General features: G+C 38.8%; 1 protein-coding gene across 1 annotated transcript in view; it reads left to right on the top strand.

The window, feature by feature from the left end:
- Positions 1-3,686: 3,686 nt before the first annotated feature.
- Positions 3,687-24,341, top strand: part of SUGCT (succinyl-CoA:glutarate-CoA transferase) — a 242,816-nt gene continuing 222,161 nt past the window's right edge. Inside the window, exons 1-2 of the mRNA XM_014957726.1 lie at positions 3,687-3,780; positions 18,409-18,511. Of these exons, the coding sequence (XP_014813212.1) occupies positions 18,428-18,511 (84 nt within the window). The 5' untranslated portion in view covers positions 3,687-3,780; positions 18,409-18,427. The remainder of the gene's footprint in view (positions 3,781-18,408; positions 18,512-24,341) is intronic.

Raw genomic sequence — 24,341 nt, 5'->3', positions numbered from 1 at the left:
ATGTTACCTTGCAGGTAAAGATCTGCAGAAAAGTTGTGTAATACGGTCACTGTTCTAACATAACTTACTGATGCCTTGGTTTCCATTCTTAGTTTTGTCACTCTAGGTGACAACTGCATTGAAAAAACTCTAAATATCTGTTGAAAGAATACCTATTCTGCTGATGGTTTTAAGTCACCAACAGCTGTTCGCTTGGAAGGGAAGGTGTATCCTTACTCACTCCAGCAAAGTGAGGAGTCATCAAATAATAGTGCCCTTGGTCTGAACCAATTTCAGAGGAATTAGTCGAATTTTAGGTTTGAGGCAAGTATCAGAGAGTTTGCCACCAGTCAATGTATCACTGACATGTGGTAGTACAGAGGCATATGGATTTAAGGAGAGAGTGAACATGTTCATAAAACAAGTATCCTTTGAGGCTCGCTAACTAGATAGAAAACAGCTCCAACTCAGAAATGCCCTAATCTAAAGATGCTTGGAGTTTGGATGAATATTAAGGGTGTACCACGTGTACTAGCCCTGTTCTTAAGCTCTTGCTCATCAGCACCTGGCCACAGGCAGAGATATGATGATGACGGGGACACCAGCTTTGAGCCAGTAGTGGTTTTTGTGTAGGCCACTTGGAAATGGCCCTGTAAAAAGATGAAGCACGTTTAGAATGAGTATCAGACTCATCATAAGTAAAATTGATCTTGAGTGTGTGTTATTGATTAAAAATACGTGACGAATACATGGCAGTCTCTTTCTTTGTAAGCTCCTATTCTGCCTTCTTCTGTAGCCGATGTTACTGGGAAGTTTTTTATTAAATTTGGGAAGTACAACTCATTCTGTTTATTTATGTTCAACAAAAATACATTGCGGCATGAATAGATAAATCATTGTAATAACTATTTGTCCTGGTTCCAGTGGGGATAGTGTTAATTCTCCCCAGGATCTAGGAGGGACTCAGGTATTCCATCCCGTGCCAGCCATGCCCAGTCGGTAGCCACCGACGGGAAGCGGTCGGTGGAGCTCTGGTATCAGAATCATATTCCTCTATCCCTGTTACTGTTTTCTTGTTCCCTTTGTCGGTCTGTTAAACTGCCTTTGTCCCAAATCTAGCAGGGACACAGGTATTCCATCCCATGCCAGCCATGCCCAGTCAGTAGCCACTGATGGGAAGCGGTTGGTGGAGCACTGGTATCGGAATCATGTTTGTATATTCCTCTATCTGTGTTAATGTTTTCTTGTTCCCTTTGTCAATCTGTTAAACTGCCTTTGTCCCAAAACACGAGTTTTGCCTTTTTCTTCCGGTTCTCCTTCGATGACCATGGGGCTTTTCTTGTTCCCTTTGTCGGTCTGTTAAACTGCCTTTGTCCCAAACCACGAGTTTTGCCTTTTTCTTCCAATTCTCCTTCGACGACCGTGGGGATGGAGAGAGCGCGTCTGCCACGTGGTTCCTTGTTGCCGTCTGAGGCCAAACCCTGACAATCCTTTTTGGGGCCCGACGTGGGGACCTCGGAGAGTTGAGATAATGACAAAATCCCAGCAGAGCTTGTTAAAACGAACGTGCTGTGTGCTTGCATTGTATGAGTTGAATAGCCGCCAGTCATCATGTTGCTTGCTCTGTTCTGGTGGCTCCGCTATATAAATTCCTATATGGTTTACGTGCTCCCCACCATGCTGTTTATCACTTCTGGGAGAGGGGTCAGGATTATAATCTTGCTGTCTTGTGTAATATCAATTTACGATGTGATGGCATCACGGGTTCAGACAGTTATGGGGGGGCATTTATGTGGTATTACTGTCCTGCCCGTACTTTGGGCACCATTTCTCAGAATTTATTAAGAGAAGGCTCCAGGGAGACCTTATAGCAGCCTTTCAATACCTGAAGGGTGCCTATAGAAGAGCTGGAGAAGGACTCTTTGCCAGGAAGGGTAATGATAGGACAAGGGGAAACGGTTTTAAATTGGAAGAAAAAAGATTCAGATTAGATCTCAGGAAGAAATTTTTTACTATGAGGGTGGTGAGACACTGGAACAGGTTGCCCAGAGAAGCTGTGGCTGCCCCATCCCTGGAGGGGTTCAAGGCCAGGCTGGATGGGGCTTGGAGCAACCTGGTCTGGTGGGAGGTGTCCCTGCCCAGGGCAGGGGGGTTAGAACTCAATGATCTTTGAGGTCCCTTCCAACCCAAACCATTCTATGATTCTATGATCACACCCAACCTATAGGGAAAGAGAGGGGGACGCTTTCCCCAGCCCTCCGAGGTGTCCCTGCCCAGGGCAGGGGGGTTGGAACTAGATGATCTTTGAGGTCCCTTCCAACCCAAACCATTCGATGATTCTATGATCACACCCAACCTATGGGGGAAAGAGAGGGGGACACTTTTCCCAGTCCTCGCACCTTCCCTTTCTCCTTTAGGCCAGGTGTGACAGCTTTTGAGAATTTTGAATACCTTTGGGATGCTGAAACCAGTTTGGTCTTTTTGTTTTGTCTCCTGAATGTGCTCCATTCAGGGTCAAAACTATTTAAGACTATCACCCAGAGATCTGCCCCGAGGCTGGAAGGTCATGGGTGGCATGGCATGTGGGAGAATATGGGCAGGTATCTTTTCACCTTCAATGGTTTGAGGCTTCACCCCCGAACAACTATGGGACGGACCCTGATAAGGTGATAGAATATCTGAAAGGAAGATGTGGTGGCTATTCCAGAGAGGCAGAGAAAATAATTTGAACCCTTCTGAAAGCTGGGTTTGCCATAAAGCAAAGTAAGGTCAAGGGACCTGCACAGGAGATCCAGTTTTTAGGAATAAAATGGCAAGATGGACACCGTCAGATCCCGATGGACGTGATCAATAAAATAGCAGCTACGTCTCCACCAACTAATAAAAAGGAAGCACAAGCTTTCTTAGGCATTGCGGGGTTTTGGAGGATGAATATCCCAGATTACATATTGATATTGTGAGCCCTCTGTACTGATTGATATATTGTATTGATATTGTATTGTTATTGACACTATTGATTGTCCACACAGCTACTCTGTCTCATAAATGCCTCTACAAAATTCTAAGACTCGTTCTCCCCATTTAATTCCCATTATAGTATAATTCCCATTTCATGATGGATGAATTTCTAATGTGCCAGGTGGGAGTTACATATAGAAGATATATTTCTCCTTTCTTGGAGGTTATAGCACGGATTTTCTTTATTAATTCTTTTAGAAGAAATCATAAAGAAAACCAATGTCATTTCAATAGAAAAACACCTTTTCATTTTTTTTTTGCCTTTTTGACAAAAATTACTGAAGTGGAAAGAAATATTCTTAGACATAGCTTTTCTCAGTATAGGATATGAAATGCAGTCATATTTCTTTTTCTGTGACATAGAGCTTAGTGCAGGATAATCCCACAGATCTCTCCAATCTCATGGTAATAATTTAGAAACTCTTTAGCGTTCTACAATAAGAATTTCTTGTAACTAATAGTGAAAGTTATCTAGTAAGATTTGGATCTTTAGTTTCATTTCTGTCTCTTTCTGTACTTGTTTTGTGATATTAACCAGGAGACATTATCTTTTCTAAATTTTCTAATCTATATGAAAATATTAATGAGAAGGATTTTTAGAAAGATATCTTAAATAGGTAATGAATTTCCTTAGCTGTATCAATATCTCCTGACAAGCATATTTCTCACCTTTATTTTTACTTAGATCCTGAATTTGCCTGAAGTTAGTAAGGATTCCAGATACAAAACTAATACACTCAGAGTCCAGAACAGAAAAGAACTTATCGACATATTGTCAACCCGGTAAGTTAATTAAAAGAGAAGAAATGACATTTCATCTGTTAATGCAAATAGTTACGTATAAGAAGCTCTCATCATGTGAAAATTTTACTTTACTATTCTGAGATAATTTATATTATAAACAAAACATATTGAGAACACTTACTGATGTGAAATATACAGCCTTTTGCACACAGTGTGGTCTAGTACGAAGCCAGATCACAGACTTAAGTTTTCAGAAACCATTTTAACTTATTTTTAACCATTAACTTGAATTTTAGTAAAACAACCGGTGCTTTCTGCTTTCCTGGATGAATGTAACATGTGGAAATAAAACGCTTGGAACATTGTGAGCATTTGCAGTGACTGGGATTTTAAAGTTTTCCCTGAGTGTTAGTGTGTCCAAGGGAGTTCCCATTCGATGCTGCTCGCTCACTGCTGGTTCTGTGTTGTGGTACTCTGTGCCCTAAACTCTCCCCGGGTCAATCCTTTTGAAATCAAAAGGATATGTGCTTACTATTCTGCATGAGAATCATCCCACTAAATACTTTAATTAAAAAAATATTTAAGAGGAAGCTCAGGAACCCTTTATTTGAGACATTGAAATAGCTATCTTCCTCATTCTGTTTGAGAAGGCCTGATTTCTTTGGAGTGCTTTTATGTTTAATAGAGAGGATAATAAACATATATAACATGAGAAAAAAACAAATCTGTGTAAAGCTACCCAAAGGTGGCTTTAGCAACACTTCATACTTCAGGGGATGAGCAGAAGTGTATCTGCTGTTGTCAATGATTCAAGAAAAGTCATGCTATCTTCTTGACACTTGGTGTGTATGAGTCTTTGTCAACACATGTGTAATAATTATCATTCAGGCAGGGGTTTTTTTACTGTTTTTTTTTTTAAGGAGCATTCAGTCAGATGCTTCCCCATTTCATTCTGTCTGAGAAATGAGTTTCAGTGGCGCACTCCTCGCCCTCCTCTCACTCCTGCACATTTTTTGGATATTGAGAACCAGAATCACCTTACATCATAGACTGTGGAGAGAGTGATTTTGCCTCTTCTTGTTGCACTTGTGTCTCTGTCTTACCTGTCCATTTTCAGGTGTCTTGCACCCAATGAAATACTGAAGTGCCAGCTGACTTTGCACTTTCAGATAATTATGGTACAAATCTTCATGACGAACATTTGGAACTCTTTTACTTGCCTTCCTGTAACAAATGTGTGGTCATAACACAGATGAACCCACTCTTCCTACAAGTGTTAAGCCCCTGAAAGGGAATAGTTATCTTTTGACCTACTTTTGAGCTCTTATATTCTTGACACTTACTCTTAGTTTCAAAGTTGATTCATGTTGACTTATTACTTGGAGTTAATTTAATTTAATATGGCATTTATCTGATGTACTCTGGTACCTCGTGAGAGTCCTGTTTTGCCATCCACAGATCAATAACTTAATGGCTTGTTGCTTGTGGTTAATTTTGAATGCAGGTTTTTTGTTTTGTTTTGTTTTGTTTTTTAATGGGCAATACCTGAGTAGGGAAGATAAAGTTCAAGAAACAGTTGTTTGAATGAATCATGAATTCAAATTAGTTTTTATATCTGTAGCTATTAGTTCATCAGATTACCTCATTGCTCTTTCAATTACTGCTTTACATCTTTTTTTGTCAGAGTTTATGTTCTGTTTTATTAGCATCATTTAGGCTGAATTTCTGTGTAATTTATATGCATGTACAGATGGGACTGTATACACACTTTTGGAGTAGACGTTTCCAATAGTATTCTGTTATGTCATATTATTGTGAATTCATCTGGCATTCAGTTTTAAACCACTAACTATAACAAACACCTCTGGCATTCTAATGGAGGTCGAATATATTTCCATACGCATTCCATGGTAACTTTGCTTGTATTCACTAATGCACAGTTGTTTGCAAAATTATATGTGGTTCATTTTTGAAGTTACTTAGAGAATTAAACGAATAGTTCCTCAGTGCTGAAAAATGTCAGCCCTTGAGAAATGAAGGGAAATGACAAAACAGTAATGGCAAAATTTCCCTGAGATATACCTTAATTAAATCACTGATTGCTTGATAGTATTGCAGCTTCCAGCACATGGAAAATATAAACTTAAGGTGCATAGAAACACCTGCAGACCCTCCCATTCACTCACTATATGAATGCTGCCCTCCACCTCACAATGAATTTGCGGAGATGTGAGCTGGAACAGTTTAGAAGAGTTGTGATTTTTTTTGACATGGATTCCACTACAGTCACTTTCGTTGAGAATAGCCCCTCCTTTGTGTGGTGGAAGGCAAAAGGGAACATGAAAGCCCTTTAAAGATTTAGTCAGGCCATTCATCCACCTCTCATTTTGATGCTGTGCCAGGCAGGTTGTGTATGACTTGAAGCAAAGCAGCTTTTTTTCCAGTGGTGTTGCAATGGAAAAAGTCAGCAAACTTGTTTGGTGTGCCAGACTGAGCAGTAAAAAGCAGGTAAAAATTTGCATCTATGGATAGGAATCTGGTGATTCCTATATGTTCCTTCTCTTTTCTACGTGCTTGGAAATGTAAATGGGAATTATGATCCTGTAGTGGATTCCTCCGAGAGCCGCCAATAAGGCCAGGGAAAAGATTCGCAGATATGGTCCATGTCTCAGCATCTGAACAGTAATTATGGTGGCTTGAAGCACACGAGAGGAAACACATAATTGTGTTTCCTTCCCTATCCCCCAACCTCTTTTGCCATTTTCAGTTTATACATTCTCCTTGTTCCACTGAGTTGTTGATATTTTAAGCACCACATATCTCTGCTGCTGCAGTAGATATATGCATACTTTTTTTCCCCAAGCTGCTGATGCTGTTAAAATCTTGTTGAGGTCCCACCAGAGCCTAGAGTAGGCTTCCATTGATCTATATGACGTGTTCGCTTCCTCCTTTCTGTTTTGACCTATTTCCAGAGGTATGAATTACCTTTTCTTTTCCTATTTTTCATAATTTTCAAAGTGGGCTAACTGTAATTCATTTATAACTTCTGAACATTTAGTAAGCACACGAAGAAGGATCCTTAACCTCCTCCTCTTAAGGAAAAGGATTTCCCAGGTTTTATTTAGGAATAGACGGAGATGTTCAACTCTACAAAGGTTCAGGAACTCCCTGAATTCTTGAGCGTTTCATTCAGAGCTGAAATTTTAAAAAACATCTGATCTCTGAATATCAAGGAGACAGTCGGTGCCTTTCATTTGCTAGGGTAAATGTTAAGCAGTTGAGACTCTTTGGCCACAGTTTTATTCTAGATGTGTGCTCAGAGGCAACGTTGGTACAATTGGTTGATGTTAAGGAATGCTATTTTTTTTCAAAAAAAAAGCTGTATCTTGGGAATTTGTGACTCAAATGACCTCTAATTTAGATCAATAATTCTACTCGCCACCTGCAGTAACTGTGCCGGATTTCAAGGCAGTTAGATAAGCAAGGGGATTATATAGCACTTAGAAGAAAATGACCTTTAAACAGAAGACTTTTCAGAAAGGTGTGAAGTGACCTATTCATCACAGTCCTGAGCTGAGTGAGAATACAAGATGGAGATGAATATGGCTTGAGACATAAATGTAGCTTGAAACAACAGCTCAAAGAGAGGTGTGAATTGCTCCATTCATTTCGGAAAGAATTTTCTCATCCTCTCTCTTCCCTGCCAGAAATGAGGAGTGAAGCACATCTGTCCTTAGCTCTTCATCCCAGCTTGCTGTCTGCTTCCAACATCTCAACTCCCTCTGCAGAGTACCCATGAACGAGAGAGGGGGGGAGCAGGTAGGGGAGGCTAAATTCATGTATCCACAGAAATTGTCAGATCTCAGTAAAAGGGGCTGAAAAGTAGAGACCACACTGGAGTGTTACTCTGCTTCCGAGAGACCCAGCTCTCACACTGGGGCAAAAAGGAGGAATTACAGAAAATGGTCCTGGAATCCTTTAAAAGGGAAGGTGTTTTTGAGTTTTGTCTTCTAAGGGGAAATGAGTGCAATACTGCAAGGACCACTGGGTCATAGGATATTCACGGGAAGGAGAATATAGGTGTATGGGTTATTTTGTACTTGCTTTGCTACTGGTGGTGTTGTCCCTTTCCCATTTGTGGTCCCCATCATCATCCCCTGGCTCCCCCAGCTTCTTATTTCCTCTTTCTCTTCCCGCTGCTGCCATTTGCGCTTCTACTGTCATGTGAGAACTGACAGACCACAGAGCGCTCTGGTTTTTTTATGCTTCCAGTGGAAACCTCTGGTTTGTGAGTTAGATGCGCGCCTGTCCACGAGAAGCAAGTTTTAATTGTTGCTCCATCATTCCCCAACCCTTCCCCCCTAACGAGAAGCAAGTTTTAATTGTTGCTCCATCGTTCCCCCCCCTTCCTCCCCACTTCCACTTTTACCTTTGCTTCCTCTGGAGCAGCACAGTACCAGGCACCATGTGGATTATTTTGTATGTATATATGTATGTATATAGACCTACATATGTCAAGACATGAAATTTGAGGTGCATCTGTGCAAAATGCCGCTTTTAAAAGAAGCTGCTTTGGGGAAGGCAGCTTAATCTGTTGGCCTCCTCCTCCAAATTACACCAGAAATTAAATGTTTATCCTGCCCCGCACCTCAGTAATGTAGATATATTTTAAACCAGCGCAGCTAAATGCATAATCTGAGGTAATTCAGGAAAATAACCTGGAAATGAAGCAGCGCGTGGGGTTGTCGGAGCGCAGGAGGAAGGGGAGCAGCGGCCTTTAAAAGCGAAGCAGCTGACAGAATGAGGGACACCTAAATTCATCGTGATTAACGCTCCTGTAGCTATAGCTAAATTACTGTATACTTAAAATCAGAAGTGTTAGTGCTGGAAACGATTCTGAGTGGAACTTCTGTTGTATTTTAAAGCCCTTGCTCCTGACTCTGCACCACAGCTGTGAGGGGAAAGGAAGGAGCAGGAAGGAAGCACAGGGGAACCTGATCCTGAGCTAATGAGATCTTTGCTCAATTGTTTCCACCTCCCAACAGAAGAGGAGGGCACCTGAAGGGGAAAGTGTGTTGTGAAGTGTTTACTGTGCCCGATGGGGAGCACCGTTAAATTCATGCTTTTTTGAGGCCCTCCCGGTCTCTGTCAGTCTCCTTCCGCCTCCCCGCCATTTCTGTTTCTAAGCTGAGGGCCTTGCAGAGCGAAGTCGCTGGTGATAACCTTACCAGGACCAGCAGCTGCTTGTTAACTGAGTGAAGGTTGAAAGATAATTAACTTCAACGTGGCACAGCTGGGGAGGTTGGCTTTCCCCAAGTCGCTTACCTTGCCATCAGTGCTTCCATGCTTGAGCTGTGTGAGGAGAGTCATCTCCACAACTCCTACACTTTGCTTTCCAATTTTTCTTTTTTTTTTTTTTTTTTTTTAAATTTTGTCTTTTTTTTTTTTTAGGATGAGTTTCAGGGAAGTATGCTGACACTCAACAACCAAATTCTGTTCTCAACACAAGCCATGAGATAGACAGGAGGCCAGGCCAAATGAACTAATGGGTTTAAGCTTTACAAGGTCAAATCTTTCTATTAAGTGTCAGAAACTCTGTGTTTACAGAGATTATAGCTATGGTCATTAATAAAAATAATAGGAACTGACTACCCCTTTGATTTAATCAGATTTGCATTGGTGCAAGTTCATTGACTTGCAAATGGAAGAAATATTAAACCTCGTCTCTTCACAGATGGCAAGATTTTAACAATGCCTTCATGAAGCCTCAATTCATATTTTATGCTGTGACTTCCTCTTGTATCCTATTTTATTACAACACCAATTCCCTTTCAGAACAATCCATGTGAGTTACAACATCAAAAAAAAAACCAAACCAGCGGTTACCTGTATGAAGTTTGGTATGGGCTTCCTGGTTTTACCCAAAGACACCTCATTATTTTGAGAAAAAACTGGTTTCCTTCAGCCTGTTAGATCTCCCATTGTTTTGTCCAGTTCTCCCATTTTCCCTCTGAATTTCTTTAGTCTTCTGAAATTAGATTACCTTCTCTAAGCATTCAGAATGGGATCAGTAAGAAGGTACAGACTATTCACCACTTAAAATTTCCTCTGAGCATATACTAAATATCATACCTACTGCAAATCTCAGCACAGGTCCAGATCTTCTCAGTTCATTGGTAATACTAAAACTCTCATAGCTCTACACCTCTGGTAGGTTTAAAAAAAAAAAAAAAAAAAAAAAGGAATTTTCTGTGCCTTCTCTTCAGGTGACATTTTTCCTTCCCCCCCTCCAACGACAACAAAGCAGAACTCTGACAAAAGCCAAGGGCCTCTGAATGCCTTCCTTCCTTGGGTGCCTGCCAGGAGTCGAATTTAAAATGACCCTACCTGGGTGGAGGTCGGCCTCAATGGCTACTACAGGGGCCCTCGAGACTCCCGGCTCATGTGAGAACTGACAGACCACAGAGCGCTCTGGTTTTTTTATGCTTCCAGTGGAAACCTCTGGTTTGTGAGTTAGATGCGCGCCTGTCCACGAGAAGCAAGTTTTAATTGTTGCTCCATCGTTCCCCCCCCTTCCTCCCCACTTCCACTTTTACCTTTGCTTCCTCTGGAGCAGCACAGTACCAGGCACCATGTGGATTATTTTGTATGTATATATGTATGTATATAGACCTACATATGTCAAGACATGAAATTTGAGGTGCATCTGTGCAAAATGCCGCTTTTAAAAGAAGCTGCTTTGGGGAAGGCAGCTTAATCTGTTGGCCTCCTCCTCCAAATTACACCAGAAATTAAATGTTTATCCTGCCCCGCACCTCAGTAATGTAGATATATTTTAAACCAGCGCAGCTAAATGCATAATCTGAGGTAATTCAGGAAAATAACCTGGAAATGAAGCAGCGCGTGGGGTTGTCGGAGCGCAGGAGGAAGGGGAGCAGCGGCCTTTAAAAGCGAAGCAGCTGACAGAATGAGGGACACCTAAATTCATTGTGATTAACGCTCCTGTAGCTATAGCTAAATTATTGTAGACTTAAAATCAGAAGTGTTAGTGCTGGAAACGATTCTGAGTGGAACTTCTGTTGTATTTTAAAGCCCTTGCTCCTGACTCTGCACCACAGCTGTGAGGGGAAAGGAAGGAGCAGGAAGGAAGCACAGGGGAACCTGATCCTGAGCTAATGAGATCTTTGCTCAATTGTTTCCACCTCCCAACAGAAGAGGAGGGCACCTGAAGGGGAAAGTGTGTTGTGAAGTGTTTACTGTGCCCGATGGGGAGCACCGTTAAATTCATGCTTTTTTGAGGCCCTCCCGGTCTCTGTCAGTCTCCTTCCCCCTCCCCGCCATTTCTGTTTCTAAGCTGAGGGCCTTGCAGAGCGAAGTCGCTGGTGATAACCTTACCAGGACCAGCAGCTGCTTGTTAACTGAGTGAAGGTTGAAAGATAATTAACTTCAACGTGGCACAGCTGGGGAGGTTGGCTTTCCCCAAGTCGCTTACCTTGCCATCAGTGCTTCCATGCTTGAGCTGTGTGAGGAGAGTCATCTCCACAACTCCTACACTTTGCTTTCCAATTTTTCTTTTTTTTTTTTTTTTTTTTAAATATTGTCCTTATTTTATGTGTGCAACTGGAGAGAGATCCAAACTGTCTTGAACATCTAATTTTTGGACTGGGTAAGCTCTTATTTTATGTGTGCAACTGGAGAGAGATCCAAACTGTCTTGAACGTCTAATTTTTGGACTGGGTAAGCTAATGTGTATTTTGTGTGTTCTTTACTCACCGTTTAATAAACCTCTAAGCATGTTTTACATGTCTGAAGTTCGAGATCCTTCCTGAAAAGGAACTTGCTGTCTTTTTTTCTGGTGACATACATTACTAGCTACGGGGCTGCTGAAATCAAGGGAGATCTTTTCATTGATTTTTGAATGAGCTTTTTGACCTGACCCTTGTTAGCTCTTTACTCCCCTTGAGTAGTTAAAAGAAGAAGAACAAAAAATCAATATAGCTTTCCTTTATGCTCAATATACACTTACTGATGTGTGTTTACCGTGCTGATTTTCAGCTAATTTGCACTTCCTTTGTCCTAAGTATAGAAGTTAAAGTCCTTTTGCTTGCTTGAGAGGAAGGCTTGGGAAAAGGAGTAGTTTTATGGTCTAACTTTATCTGAATCCAGAAAGAACTAGTTCTGGAACATGCTGGATGTTACTAAGGATCACAGCATGGACATCTTATCCTCTCTCTGGTATGCAGTTCTTTAGAAATCATATATGGTTTTAAAACAGCACGCAAAACTTCCTAAAGGGACGTGAGTGTCTGTTCATCTCTAGCACAAACTCTGCACAAAAAGGTGAAGGTTTATTAACAGTTCTGTTAAACTGGTGACAATATTTAAAGTATGCAGCAATTTAAAATAAGTTTCAGGGTAGGTTTGTGGTACCTACAAATATCTGGACTGTAATTTCTGTAGTTTCCACTTACAACGTACTATATGTGACATCTTTTAAGGTAGTTGACGTATCCATCAGCAAAACATGTCAGTGCGATCCTGTTGATCCCAGAGATTTTAAGGGTCTATTATGGTTTGCTGGGTGATTAATCAGTAACCAAGAGGAGACTAATTAGACACTAACACAGAAATGCTTACAGACTGTTGAGTAAATACTATAGTATTCATTTTGAAAATTCTAATTATATATTTACTGTACACTAAGGGATAATGATCCATTATTTGAATTTTCCAAAGAATTTTTTTTCTATGACTCCTGTTTTGTATAATGTCTTCCATAGATGCTACTGTAAGAAACTGTGCAAACTATTTTCCTGAGCTAACTACCCTTAAAGAGATGATTAGCAGTGAAGAGAGAAAATATTGTAAATATTTGAAAATAAATAGACTGTTGATAAAACAAACCAGTGCAAAAACCATAATGCAAACTCGGGTTGTGCTAGAAAACACAAGAATGCTATTGTGGACTTCAGCAAGAATAGAGAAGGTTTTTGTGATTGCATGTAAAAAGCTATTACTAATCCTAGATGTTGCCGTTCCATCTGCATTTGGTAGCTGTCCAAATTACTTCTCTAAATTAATTACCATAAGCTTCCTATAGAAAAGAGCAGTATTTTGGTTCAGTAGTTCTTCTAAACTTTATGTAGAATTGGATGGTTTTATGCATTAGAGAAATGTGGATGCCCTTCCACGTAGGATGTAGCGATGATTGAAGGTTTCCTAGGAAACAGAGAAAATGGGATATATGGAAAGAATGCCCACGGAGTGGATTAATTTATGCTTTGGAAGTCTATATTTCACTGAAGGACAGAAAAACTTTGTTTCCTTTTTCGCATTAATAATTGGCAGGATGAGAAACAGGACATTTTAACAGAACTCAAGTATGTTTCTGTCTCATTAAAGCCGTTTCATCCAACTGGTGCAAGTCAAGCAGACTCGTCTTTTTTTTGCGATTCATGATCCATTCTCCCATTTCTTTATCAGAATTTGTTAGAAAGCAGAAGGGCATTTAAGTCTGGCTTTTTGAGAAGCAAAGCTACGCTTGTGGTTTGTGTAAGGAAATAAGGCCTAAGCCCTTTTTATTTGATACTTAATTTTTGGACTGTTGGTAGCTATTTCTTTTATTGTGCTGTAATGTTTTTTGATTGATTTACTGCGTGAATAGTTCAAATTTAGAGTTTTTTCATTTAGTGGTGCCTGCTAGATTTATGAATTGAGGAAAAATATATTTAGTTGGATTTCTTCCCCTGAAATAACATTTCAACTAGTTCGGTTCGTGCTACCCTTTCTATTCTTATAATATTTTAAAGCATGAAGTATCTTTAGCATTAAATGTTTCCGAATCTGATGCCTCATTTCAGTATTGCAACTTCAGCAGCTTCATGAGCGCAGTGTAATTCTGTGCAGAGGAGGCTCAGAGTACTGCTTAAAATGCAAATAAGACATCATGGAGATTACTGCCTTTTTTAGGGAAGGAAGCCTTAGTGTAGAGGGTTAGCTGCAAGAGTCCTAGCAATGGGTTTGCTCTCCATTGGGGTACGTATCCTTCTTTTTTCATAGGTGTTTTCAGGAAGGGCCTGCATTCAAACTTCATACCACGTATTAGTACAGTAAAAATTAAAGTCTTTTGAACTCCTGAAATACTGGTAATAATTGTAGAAAGCTAAGCTACAGATGCAAAATGATTCTACAAATAAATTTTAGATAGTTTAAATGGTGTTTATGTGACTATATCTATAGCAGATGGAGCATTTTAGAGGGAAAAGGAACTCATCTGGAAATAAATGAAGCCGTAGCGTGAATCACATGGTTGAGCTCCCCTGCAGTCACTGAGTATCATCGAGGTTCCACGAGCAGATAAAGATTCATTTGCAAGTGTCACGTTCAGAGTTCAGATGCTGTACAGACTTGTGTATTTTTTTACTAGCTTAAGTTTGGAAGATGGACCATTGTTTGCATTGCACGTGTTTCCACCAGTGATTTTATTTATATGTGTATAGAAAAAATACTTTTTTCCCCCACTGAAAGCCAGTAGATGACATTGTAAGTTTTACCAGTTCAGAAAAATTATATACTAAGCAGGATATTTATAAAAAACAATATGAAAGCGTAGTAAAATGTTTTAAAACAAGTGTTAAGAGGAAGAGGATTGGCCAGGCCTTGTAAATTCTTGCTGATAGAGCTTTTAATTTTCAGGAGAGAATTTAATCTTTTGCTTCTCTTGGAATTTTTTGCTGAAGGTCTTTACTGGATTTTTTGGGAGTGCTGAGCATGATATCAGTTGATACCTAGCAACCTAAACCTCAGCCCTTTGCTATAAGGAAAGCTTATGGTATTTATTTGTGTGAGTGCTGTTAAAAACTACCTTTAGATGGAGGAAATGATGCATACAGTTTGAAAAAAAAGATAAATTTTGAAGTTTATGCAGCCTGTGCAGTTGACATTGGAGAAGAAAACTTGGGCATTTTTTATTCACATCTTATCTTTTTATCAGATTTTGAAAATGTATTTCACCCTTAATGCTATACAACAGATATTTTAATATATAAAACACAACTGAATGATCCAAGTAGTTGCATGCTGTTGCTCTCAAAATCTGAATAATAGACTTTTATTGGCAGTGGTGATGTTCTGTTTTGTTTTTGAACAGTTTGCTTAACAATATGCTCTCAACAGCCCCTTTTTACCACAAATAAAGGAAGCTATTCTACATCAGATTTAGGTCAAGAGTTTCAATTTCAAGAGAAAATGCTCTATGTCTCCTTTGAGGGTGATGGAATGTGGGATTTTACATCTTTGACTGAGTTTAAAGCTTTTAGGAATTCTCTCCAACCACCAATAAATTAATAAGGAAGACTAAGACAATTGTTAGCCCCATTTAAAACAAGTATTTTTTTAAAACAGAACATCACTTGTTTTCTACAAAATGGTATTTTTTTATTTTTGTCTGTTACATAGGAAGAAAGAATCTAAGCAGAAGCTAAAATTTCAGAAATTCATACACCCCACTGAGTCACTTGTAATAATGTTTCTGAAGAAGAATGTGTGTCTTGAAAATGATTCAGATTTACCATGGCATTAGGAAGTAGCACACTGATTATACAGATGTAGATAATTGACACTCTCCTTGAAAAGACTTCATTTTCAGACTGTCCTTTAAATCCAAAGTTGGAGTTTTTTTAAACTCAGGAGGCTATTTTTAAACTTTTTTTTAAATATGAGGTAGATAACATAGGAGGACTGATTCGTTACTAATAGATGAAGGGAATGATGAGACAAATATTAAGAGTTAGTGATGGTCTTCAGCACCATGGTTACGGTGCTGAGTCCAGGAGCCCTCCTGTAGACGTGTTGTCTTGTTAGAAATGAGATAGCAGTGGAGGCTGAAGTGTCAGAAAAAGTAGTAGCTGAAAAAAGCTTTTGATTTATAAAAAGGGACTTAGTGGTCCATGAATTCTGAAGCGTGTCAGGAGGGAAGGGGCTCAGTTGCTAGCAGAGAAGCAGCACAGTTTTGTATAAATAGCACCAATAACTGGTGGGAGACAGTTTTTCGTGTGAATCATATTTACACCGTGCAGTATTTTGAACCCCAAACCTTAGGAACAGAAGGCTATGAATAACAAGAATACATGGATTATTAGAATTGTTGCCAAACAGAGTACTGAAGGGAAATACAAGTTATATTTTAGATTAAACTCAACCTTTCTGAATGGTTCTTTACACCTCCTTTTTTTCCTGTAATGTACCTGGTTCTAAGTATGGTCAGTGATAAAGTCCTAAATTAGATGGGCCCTAGATGAGTCCAAGAGCAGCGTTTCCTTTATGGCTGACTACATCTTTGCCATGAACTAGCTTTAATATTCAATGAAGTGTATAATTGAACAGTGCAATAATCTTGTATCCCTTTTCTTTAAAGTGATGCTTCATTGTGCTTCATTTCTTCAGAAGTGATGCCTCGTTTTGTAATACATTTTGCACTTTTAAAGCCTTTTATTCTTATCTTCGTTCTAAGTATGGTCAGTGATAAAGTCCTAAATTAGATGGGCCCTAGATGAGTCCAAGAGCAGCGTTTCCTTTATGGCTGACTACATCTTTGCCATGAACTAGCTTTAATATTCAATGAAGTGTATAATTGAACAGTGCAATAATCTTGTATCCCTTTTCTTTAAAGTGATGCTTCATTGTGCTTCATTTCTTCAGAAGTGATGCCTCGTTTTGTAATACATTTTGCACTTTTAAAGCCTTTTATTCCGATCTTTTTGTATCATTGCTCCTTCCGTTTTTACTGGCACTATTTGTTAACTTCACGTGTATTCAGCAGGAGTAAAGCTTCTATTTCCGAGGAACGGCAGTGCAAAACTTGTGTATTTTCCTATTTATTTAGAATGCAAAATGCATTGGGTATCAGGATTGATTCCCTCAAAGCTTGAGGAAGTCATTTGGGTGCAGGGAGAAAAACATGAACTGTGAAACTTGGATCCATACCTATGCCATATACTTAATATAACTGTATCGTGTCACAGTCACTAGATTTTTTCTTTAGTCTAAAAGTAGCATGAAATACTTTGCAGCCAATCTCTGCATATATATATAAAAAGAAGTTGACAAAGTTTTACTTTAGGGGGTTTTGATACATTTTGCACTTTTAAAGCCTTTTATTCCGATCTTTTTGTATCATTGCTCCTTCCGTTTTTACTGGCACTATTTGTTAACTTCACGTGTATTCAGCAGGAGTAAAGCTTCTATTTCCGAGGAACGGCAGTGCAAAACTTGTGTATTTTCCTATTTATTTAGAATGCAAAATGCATTGGGTATCAGGATTGATTCCCTCAAAGCTTGAGGAAGTCATTTGGGTGCAGGGAGAAAAACATGAACTGTGAAACTTGGATCCATACCTATGCCATATACTTAATATAACTGTATCGTGTCACAGTCACTAGATTTTTTCTTTAGTCTAAAAGTAGCATGAAATACTTTGCAGCCAATCTCTGCATATATATATAAAAAGAAGTTGACAAAGTTTTACTTTAGGGGGTTTTGTGCTTTTTGGATTTGTCTCTATTAACTTTTTGTCTTGGAAAGTTTTGGGGTTTTTTTTTTTTCATAATAGCATGCTAGAAGTAAGGCAGAATGTTACTGACATTGTTCCAGATAACACTTAATGAACTCAGAACTGGTGAGCTACAGATTACTGGTAATTGAGTGTCCCTTGTCAAGGCTTCTATTGATTTTATTTCCATGAGGTCTTTAAATCACACCTATTTTCTTTTCAGTGTTGTACATATCATGAAGTAGATCTTCCCTTTCTAATGATCTGGTAGACCCTCTGTGTTATTTACCTTCATGAAATTGAGGATATAATCTCCAAATAAGTTCACCTTTGGTTTAGAATCCCAGATGGTTGCAGGAAGCACCATCTCTCAGGGAGTGCTATTGCTTCAAGAGTGTGTTTTCTTCATGTATGGGCAGGCAGAAGAAAAAATATCTGGCAAAAGAGGGGAAATAGAGGGGTGCTACCAGTTATGGAATTCAATGCTTAGAAAGAACTAGGCTGAGCTTATTGTAGGTGGTACAAGGGCATGGAGCTCTGTGTTCACCAGCATAGGCACAGTCTATACATGCTTAGGATAGGTTATACAATCGTACACCAAATAAGTATGTAATCAATGTTGTTATTTGACCAAAAAATGTGGCTGTTAAGCCTGACATATGTTTTGGATGTAATGGGGGGGAAAAACCACTTCGCATCAGCTCTTCGTGAGCAGTGTCGTGTGTTAGACTCATAGCCGCATTATATCTCTCTTTTTGTTGTTAAATACGTACATAAAAGAAAACAAATGTGAAGCACATTAGCGTAATTAAGGACTGGAGGAAACCCATTGATCCTTATTTGAAACTGCTGATAAATTTAGCTGTACGTCGTTGCTGGGTTGCTTCAGAGGATCAGCTAGAAATAGAAGCGAGTTCAGCGATGTTCTGCCCCCTGTGTCTTTGGGGTCTGCCTTTCTGAAGAACACGTGTAGTACATTTTCCTGATGTTACTCACTGCCTGGGAAGAAATCAGGGGGGAAGAGTATGGAAGCAGTGAGGGAGGGCGGGGACACGCTATACATTTTTGGGAATCTGAAGGCACGCAGTGGAAACCACATGCTTCTTATTTGTTCTTAGGTTTTCAGAAAAAGCAACGATGGAATGGTTGGAGCTCTTTGAAGGTAGTGGGGTTCCGTATGGCCCAATCAACAACATGCAGCAAGTGTTCTCGGATCCTCAGGTTGGTTCTTGCCAAGTCTTTTCTATACATTATTACATGTGTTTTGCAAATGCTGAGTAACCATCACTTTCCCTGCCACTCAGACCTGATTTCGGCTACTTCCAAATGGGATTTGAGACTTATATGGTGGATTAAGTTATATGGTGGATTGAGTTTAAGCCAATAATATGGCATAATAAGAAATAAATACAGATTTTAAGTGAATTATATGCTTGGGAACACAGATTTTGCCATAATGCTTTAAACCATAGGTATTCCATGTCTTGTGTGGAGTCTGTCTTTCAAAAATGGCTGGTAAAACAGAAAGAAGCAGTAATATGCTATGTAATTGCATTTTGTCAGATAAATATGCAGAAAAATACCTTTCTTGCTGTCCACAAGCGACTGATTTTATGTATGGAGTATGCATAACCGGAATTTATGCTGTTTGAAAAAAGTGGGCAACTTTTGACTTGAAATAGAAAGATGAAGTCATATCTAGAAAGATTTTAACCTTTTCTTGGCCTGATGGTTTCCTCGACTGAGAATGCTTCAGATTTGCATTTATTTATTTATTTTAAATTTTAACTCTTTCTCTGAATTGCATCTATACTTAATTATAAAAAATATTTTCACATTTGATTATCTGTAGAGCTATGATGTCTGTGTGTTCCTTGATCCCTCTCCTCTTCTTCTCACTCTCTGGCTTATGACGGGTTAAAGGGCCCAACACAAACTGAATTCTATTGTCTTGAACAGTGTAACTGAGTATTTTACAGCTGTTCTATTGTGTCATGAATCTCCTTTAAATTAATTTCCAGTGTTGGGGGTAAACAGAAAAATGATTGACCATTAGAGGAGAGAAAAAAGCATCCAATTTTGTATGTGTCCATGTTGACTGTCAAGAAGTGTTTGTCAGGATTGTGGATAGGGTTGTAGTCTTTGGGAAAGAAGAACAGGCAAAAAAATCTATATTGTAAGAGAATATGTTTATAATAGAGATGTTTTTATAAATATGTTTATTATATTTTTGGCGGTATAAGACAATATTTGTTAGGCTACTGCAAGCAAAGTTGTTTTTTTTTTTTTTTTCTTAAATAAATATGCTCTTTCTCCTTAAAGTGATGTAGTACCATGCTGTAAAGTACACATGGGCCAAATTTCTCACTTCATAACTTTCACAAGGATTAAGGTTGGGCTTTGAAGAACATACAGCAAGAGTCTTTGTTTTACCCAGAACATGGTTGGCTTGGCTGTACTTGTGGCAACGTTGGAAAAATACTCTTTGCTTTTTTTTGATGCTGTGAATTTTCAGAAGTCAGATCCACTCTGAAGGAGACCGCTTTTTAAAATATAGTGTGTTGTGGGATGGCTGTTACCTCCCAAATTGAAAGGAGGTTCGCTTGGTTACCTTGCTCTTGTTAGAATTCACCTAAATATTAAATAACCTGACTTAGTTAGCTTATCCATAGAAGGTATCACAGTGCTTTCCAGTCAGGTACCACCATATGGCAGGTTGATCAGGATATTTTCCTGTAAAGGGATGTACTGATCTGTTTTTTTTTTTTCTTCATGAAACTGCTTGAAAATGTTGTCGTCTTTACACTCTTCTCTGAAATAAGTGGTGCTTAGACCCTGTGTTCTTATTGCTGTTGGAAATCAAATGTCAGTGCTTGTGGCTGTGCTGCCAGCTATATATTTGGTTGGTTTCTGGTGCTGCCTGCCTCCTAAAGCATTTCCACACACTTATTTTTCTGTTCAAGAGGAGGGCAGGGGGAAAAAAATAGAAAAGACTGCAGTTCTTTCCTCTTCTTTCTTGAAATATTCAAAAATGTTGACACTTGAAGATGTTGCGTTTATGGCAAGATATTTGCTTCACATCACTTACCTGAAATTAAGCTTCCCATTCCACCTTTACATATCCAGACCAGCAATTTGGAGGGTGGCATACTCAGCCTCTGAAGTATGCTCTTTCTGCAGAATTTTATATTTTGATGGTGAAGGCTTCAGACCTTCACAGGTGGCTTCGTTGTCCTTACTCACTTATCCATAGCTTGGATTTAGAAGCTTTGGGATAGTGCTAGCAAAGATTTTCCCCATTTCTTCCAAACTGTAGTTTTTTGCCATTGTGCCTTGCCCAGCCTCCCTCCACTTGCTCATCCTTCTGCTGCTGTGTAGGCAGCACACCTCTGGGATAAACACACTTGCTTGTGTAGAGCTTTGGTTTTTCGTAAGTCAGTCTGCAATTTTGGTTTCTAAAACCCCAAAAAGCATGACAGTGCCCTGAGACTATGCCTAAGGTTAGGGAAAAAGTCTAGCAACACCTGAAAATCCATTATCTAGGTATCCTCTGCCCAGGAGAAAACCCAGCACCCACCACCACCACCATACTGTAATCAGAGCAAGATTTCTCTCATGTGTAAAGCTCAACTCAACCATTAAGTATGAGAACTTCATAATAATTTCTCACAGTGCTCCTGTTATAATACGGTGGGGGTTTTTTGGGCTCCGTTTAGATCAGAAAATGCATTTTTAAGAAAGGTGTCACTCAGCTTGCATTGAAAAACCTTACTGTATAACAGCAAGTACAAACAGTGTGATGTAAAATGAGAGTTAATCATACTGCAGTAATGTGCTTTTTCTAGTTATTTGCTTTCAACCATTGCAAAGATTCCAGAAAGAATTTGTGTTTATGGAAGTATCACTAGGTTTGATATTTTGTTTAGATCAGAAAATGCATTTTTAAGAAAGATGTCACTCAGCTTGCATTGAATAACCTCACAGTATAACAGCAAGTACAAACAGTGTGGTGTAAAATGAGAGTTTATCATAATGCAGTAATGTGCTTTTCCTAGTTATTTGCTTTCAACCATTGCAGATTCCAGAAAGGAAAAAGTATCAAACCTAGTGATACTTCCATAAATATAAATTCTAACAGATAATACCTAGGTTTTGCTAACCTCTTGAAATCTGAGTGTTACCAGCAGAATTGGATCTAAACACCATTCCATTTTTTTTAAACTTCATTTTATTGCCATTGTATGTGGTCTGGCAGCATTAGTGACCAAGTGTGGACCTCAACAATCCCCAAAGCATATTGCAGCTCAGCTGTCAGTAATGTCACAGAGGGTGCCCCAGGCTGGTACCAGCCAAAGACAAAATCCTGGGAGGGGGTTGGAATAATGCGAGGGAGGAATGGAAGCAAGTCTGAGGAGATAGGAAAGACAAGTGGAGGAGCTGACTGAAATGGTCTAATGGAACTTAATCAGCTACAGGTGGGTTGTGTTTTCAAATTTTATTTTATTTTAACTAAAAGGATCTCAGAACTCTTAAGGCCAAGACTGGTTTGTATAACTTCTTCTATAAACTGAGATAAAACAACACATTTTTGATCCCAGGACATTTTGTTAATATCATTAACAGCTTCAATCATACCCCAAGTGAGCTGCCAAAAAACATGCAATTTTTTTTAGTAAGTTGGAGTGCCAGGTGATACTGTTTTTTCCATGAATGGAGTGAAACATCCACTTTTCCCACTGATTATAATCTTTTATTCATTTGTGAAGTTAAAATGAATACCACAGGCATTTGTACTGCTAAGTCAATCAGTCTGGGGATAGAAGTAGATGCACACTCGTGCATGTATGGATAAATGGCTGAGAGAAAGAGGAGCAGATTCGCCAGCGAAGGGAACAACTTTCTTAAAAGCCAGAGGGAAGAAAGAATGTTTGTGAAAGCTCTTACAAACTCTTAAAAGTACAGTATGTAGTATTTTAATTAAGCTTTTTATAGTCAAACTTTTTCAAGCTATTTTTTAAAAATGTGTTCTTTTAACCAGGCCAAGATAGCACAAACATTAAAGGAATTCTTAAACATTTTAAAAACTTGCTGGTGACCTCAGTATGGTCCCATTTAACATACCCTGGGGAACATGTGTATGAAATACAATGTGGTTTGAGGTTTTCCAAACAAAACAAACTTAAAAGAGAATACCATTTTTAATAGAAGCTATTCAAATTGTCCCAAAAGATAAAACAAAACCAGGTACGCACTGTACTGCAGCTAAGTATGAAAAAGATCTTTGCTGGTAAGTGAGGGGGTTGAAGGGGTTTTTTTTTGTTTTCTTTTAAACATTACCCTCCACTTCTTCTCAATGTCATTTCTTTCACAGTTCTTATGCCAGCCATTTAATTTAAGTAATAGCATTGTATATATAAGAAGCAACAAAACAACCCAGAAGTATCATGGGCAGTTTAATAAATTGTTTGTTATCTGATGTTTTACCAGATTAAATCCATTCATGTTGATGAATTTTACTATATATGAATGCTGCCAGCTGAAAATAAATCTGAAAGCCATGCAGGGGTACTTCCCCCCTCCCTCGCCGCCTCTCGGAGCAGTTACAGTCATACCACACAAGTTGAGTACATCAGGTGTAAGACATCACCCTGATGCATCACTTCTGAGAAATATGGGGAGGGAAATATCGGAGCTGAAATATCACAGCTGGCCCTGATTTCAGCTCCTGCCAAACACCTGCAGACTCTAAAAGGATACCAAAACAAAACTCCACCCTGTGGCAAGAGGCCATCCCTTAACAACCCTTCCCTGACTTTGCATCACTATAAAAATTAATTTAACATTTTTTACAGAAACCTTAGTCTTCCTGTCCCAGAAGGCTATTACAGTTCCTTTAGCCATTTCTCTGAATATGCCTCAGAAAAAAAAACCCACAGTAAACTGAAGTATTGAAATATCTGATAGCTGGAAAGTATCTGATGTTTCATGTTTATTATTTGTGGAAACTTATAAAGGTGGCAGTTTTTTTATTAACCTCCAGATTGTCTCTTATTTTGGAAGTCATTTTGCTTGAACACATACTGGCAGAAATTTCCTAGCATCTGGTAAAAGCTTCTAAAAATCAGTGTTGTGAAGAAACAGAACAGCAAAATATATAAAGTGTGTTGGGTTGGTTTGTTTTTGTGTTGTTCTTTTTTTTTTTTTTAAATTATCTTATGCATGGTGGTTGTTGGTTTGGGGTTTTGTTTTATTTTGTTAAATATGACCGTGTTTTAATTGTTACTCTTTGTTGAAAGAGACTTTTGTGGCCCACTAAGGGCTGTCCCAAGTCAAATGAAATTATATTCATGTTCATAATACTGCAGGGAGTTTTTACATATAGAGCTTTTTTGCAACTGAAAAGCAGTTGATGAAGGCCTGAGGTAATACAATGTGTCTGGAAGTAATTCCTAACAGACAAGAGAAAGAGAGGAATTAAATCTTGCATGTGTTTATTAAGTAAGTACTAAAACTGGATGGAAGTTTTCCGATGGAATGTTCCTCCTTTTAAAAATGCCAATTCATTGAAAGTAAAATGTCCACACGACGGTGTTTAAAATTAATTTTGAAACAGAAATTCAGCTCTGCTCCTGCCTGTTTTGCTAAGTTGAGATTGTGTACTGCCTAGCTTTGATTTGGTTTCAAGCCAACTTCTTACTTCAATTTTTAAATTTTATGCAATGAAAAAGCCCTACGCCACCAACCATACCCAACCCTTTAATTTTGTCAAAAGTAGCTCTTTTATACTAAATTACAAATGTTTTCAAGCTCTTGGTCTGTGGGAAATTTGGGAAAGTGGATTCTGTTCTAAAGTGGAAAGCATTAAGGAGTGGAACATAGTTTGATGAAGTGAAATGGAAAATGCAGTTCTAAGACTGTTTGTAATATGTGATTCCCACATATACACAATTATGCAGGCTTTGTATGTGTTATGAGATAGCTCTATATCCAGATGTTATAGGAAGGGCTCAAAATGAGACATCACTTGTATTTTGCTGTGAGGAATATTGTA

Source organism: Calidris pugnax, unplaced genomic scaffold, assembly GCF_001431845.1.
Source record: "Calidris pugnax isolate Ruff unplaced genomic scaffold, ASM143184v1 scaffold222, whole genome shotgun sequence".
In the NCBI taxonomy this organism is placed as follows: domain Eukaryota; kingdom Metazoa; phylum Chordata; class Aves; order Charadriiformes; family Scolopacidae; genus Calidris; species Calidris pugnax.
The sequence above is the reverse complement of the archived record's forward strand: the minus strand, read 5'-3'. Positions and strand labels throughout refer to the sequence as shown.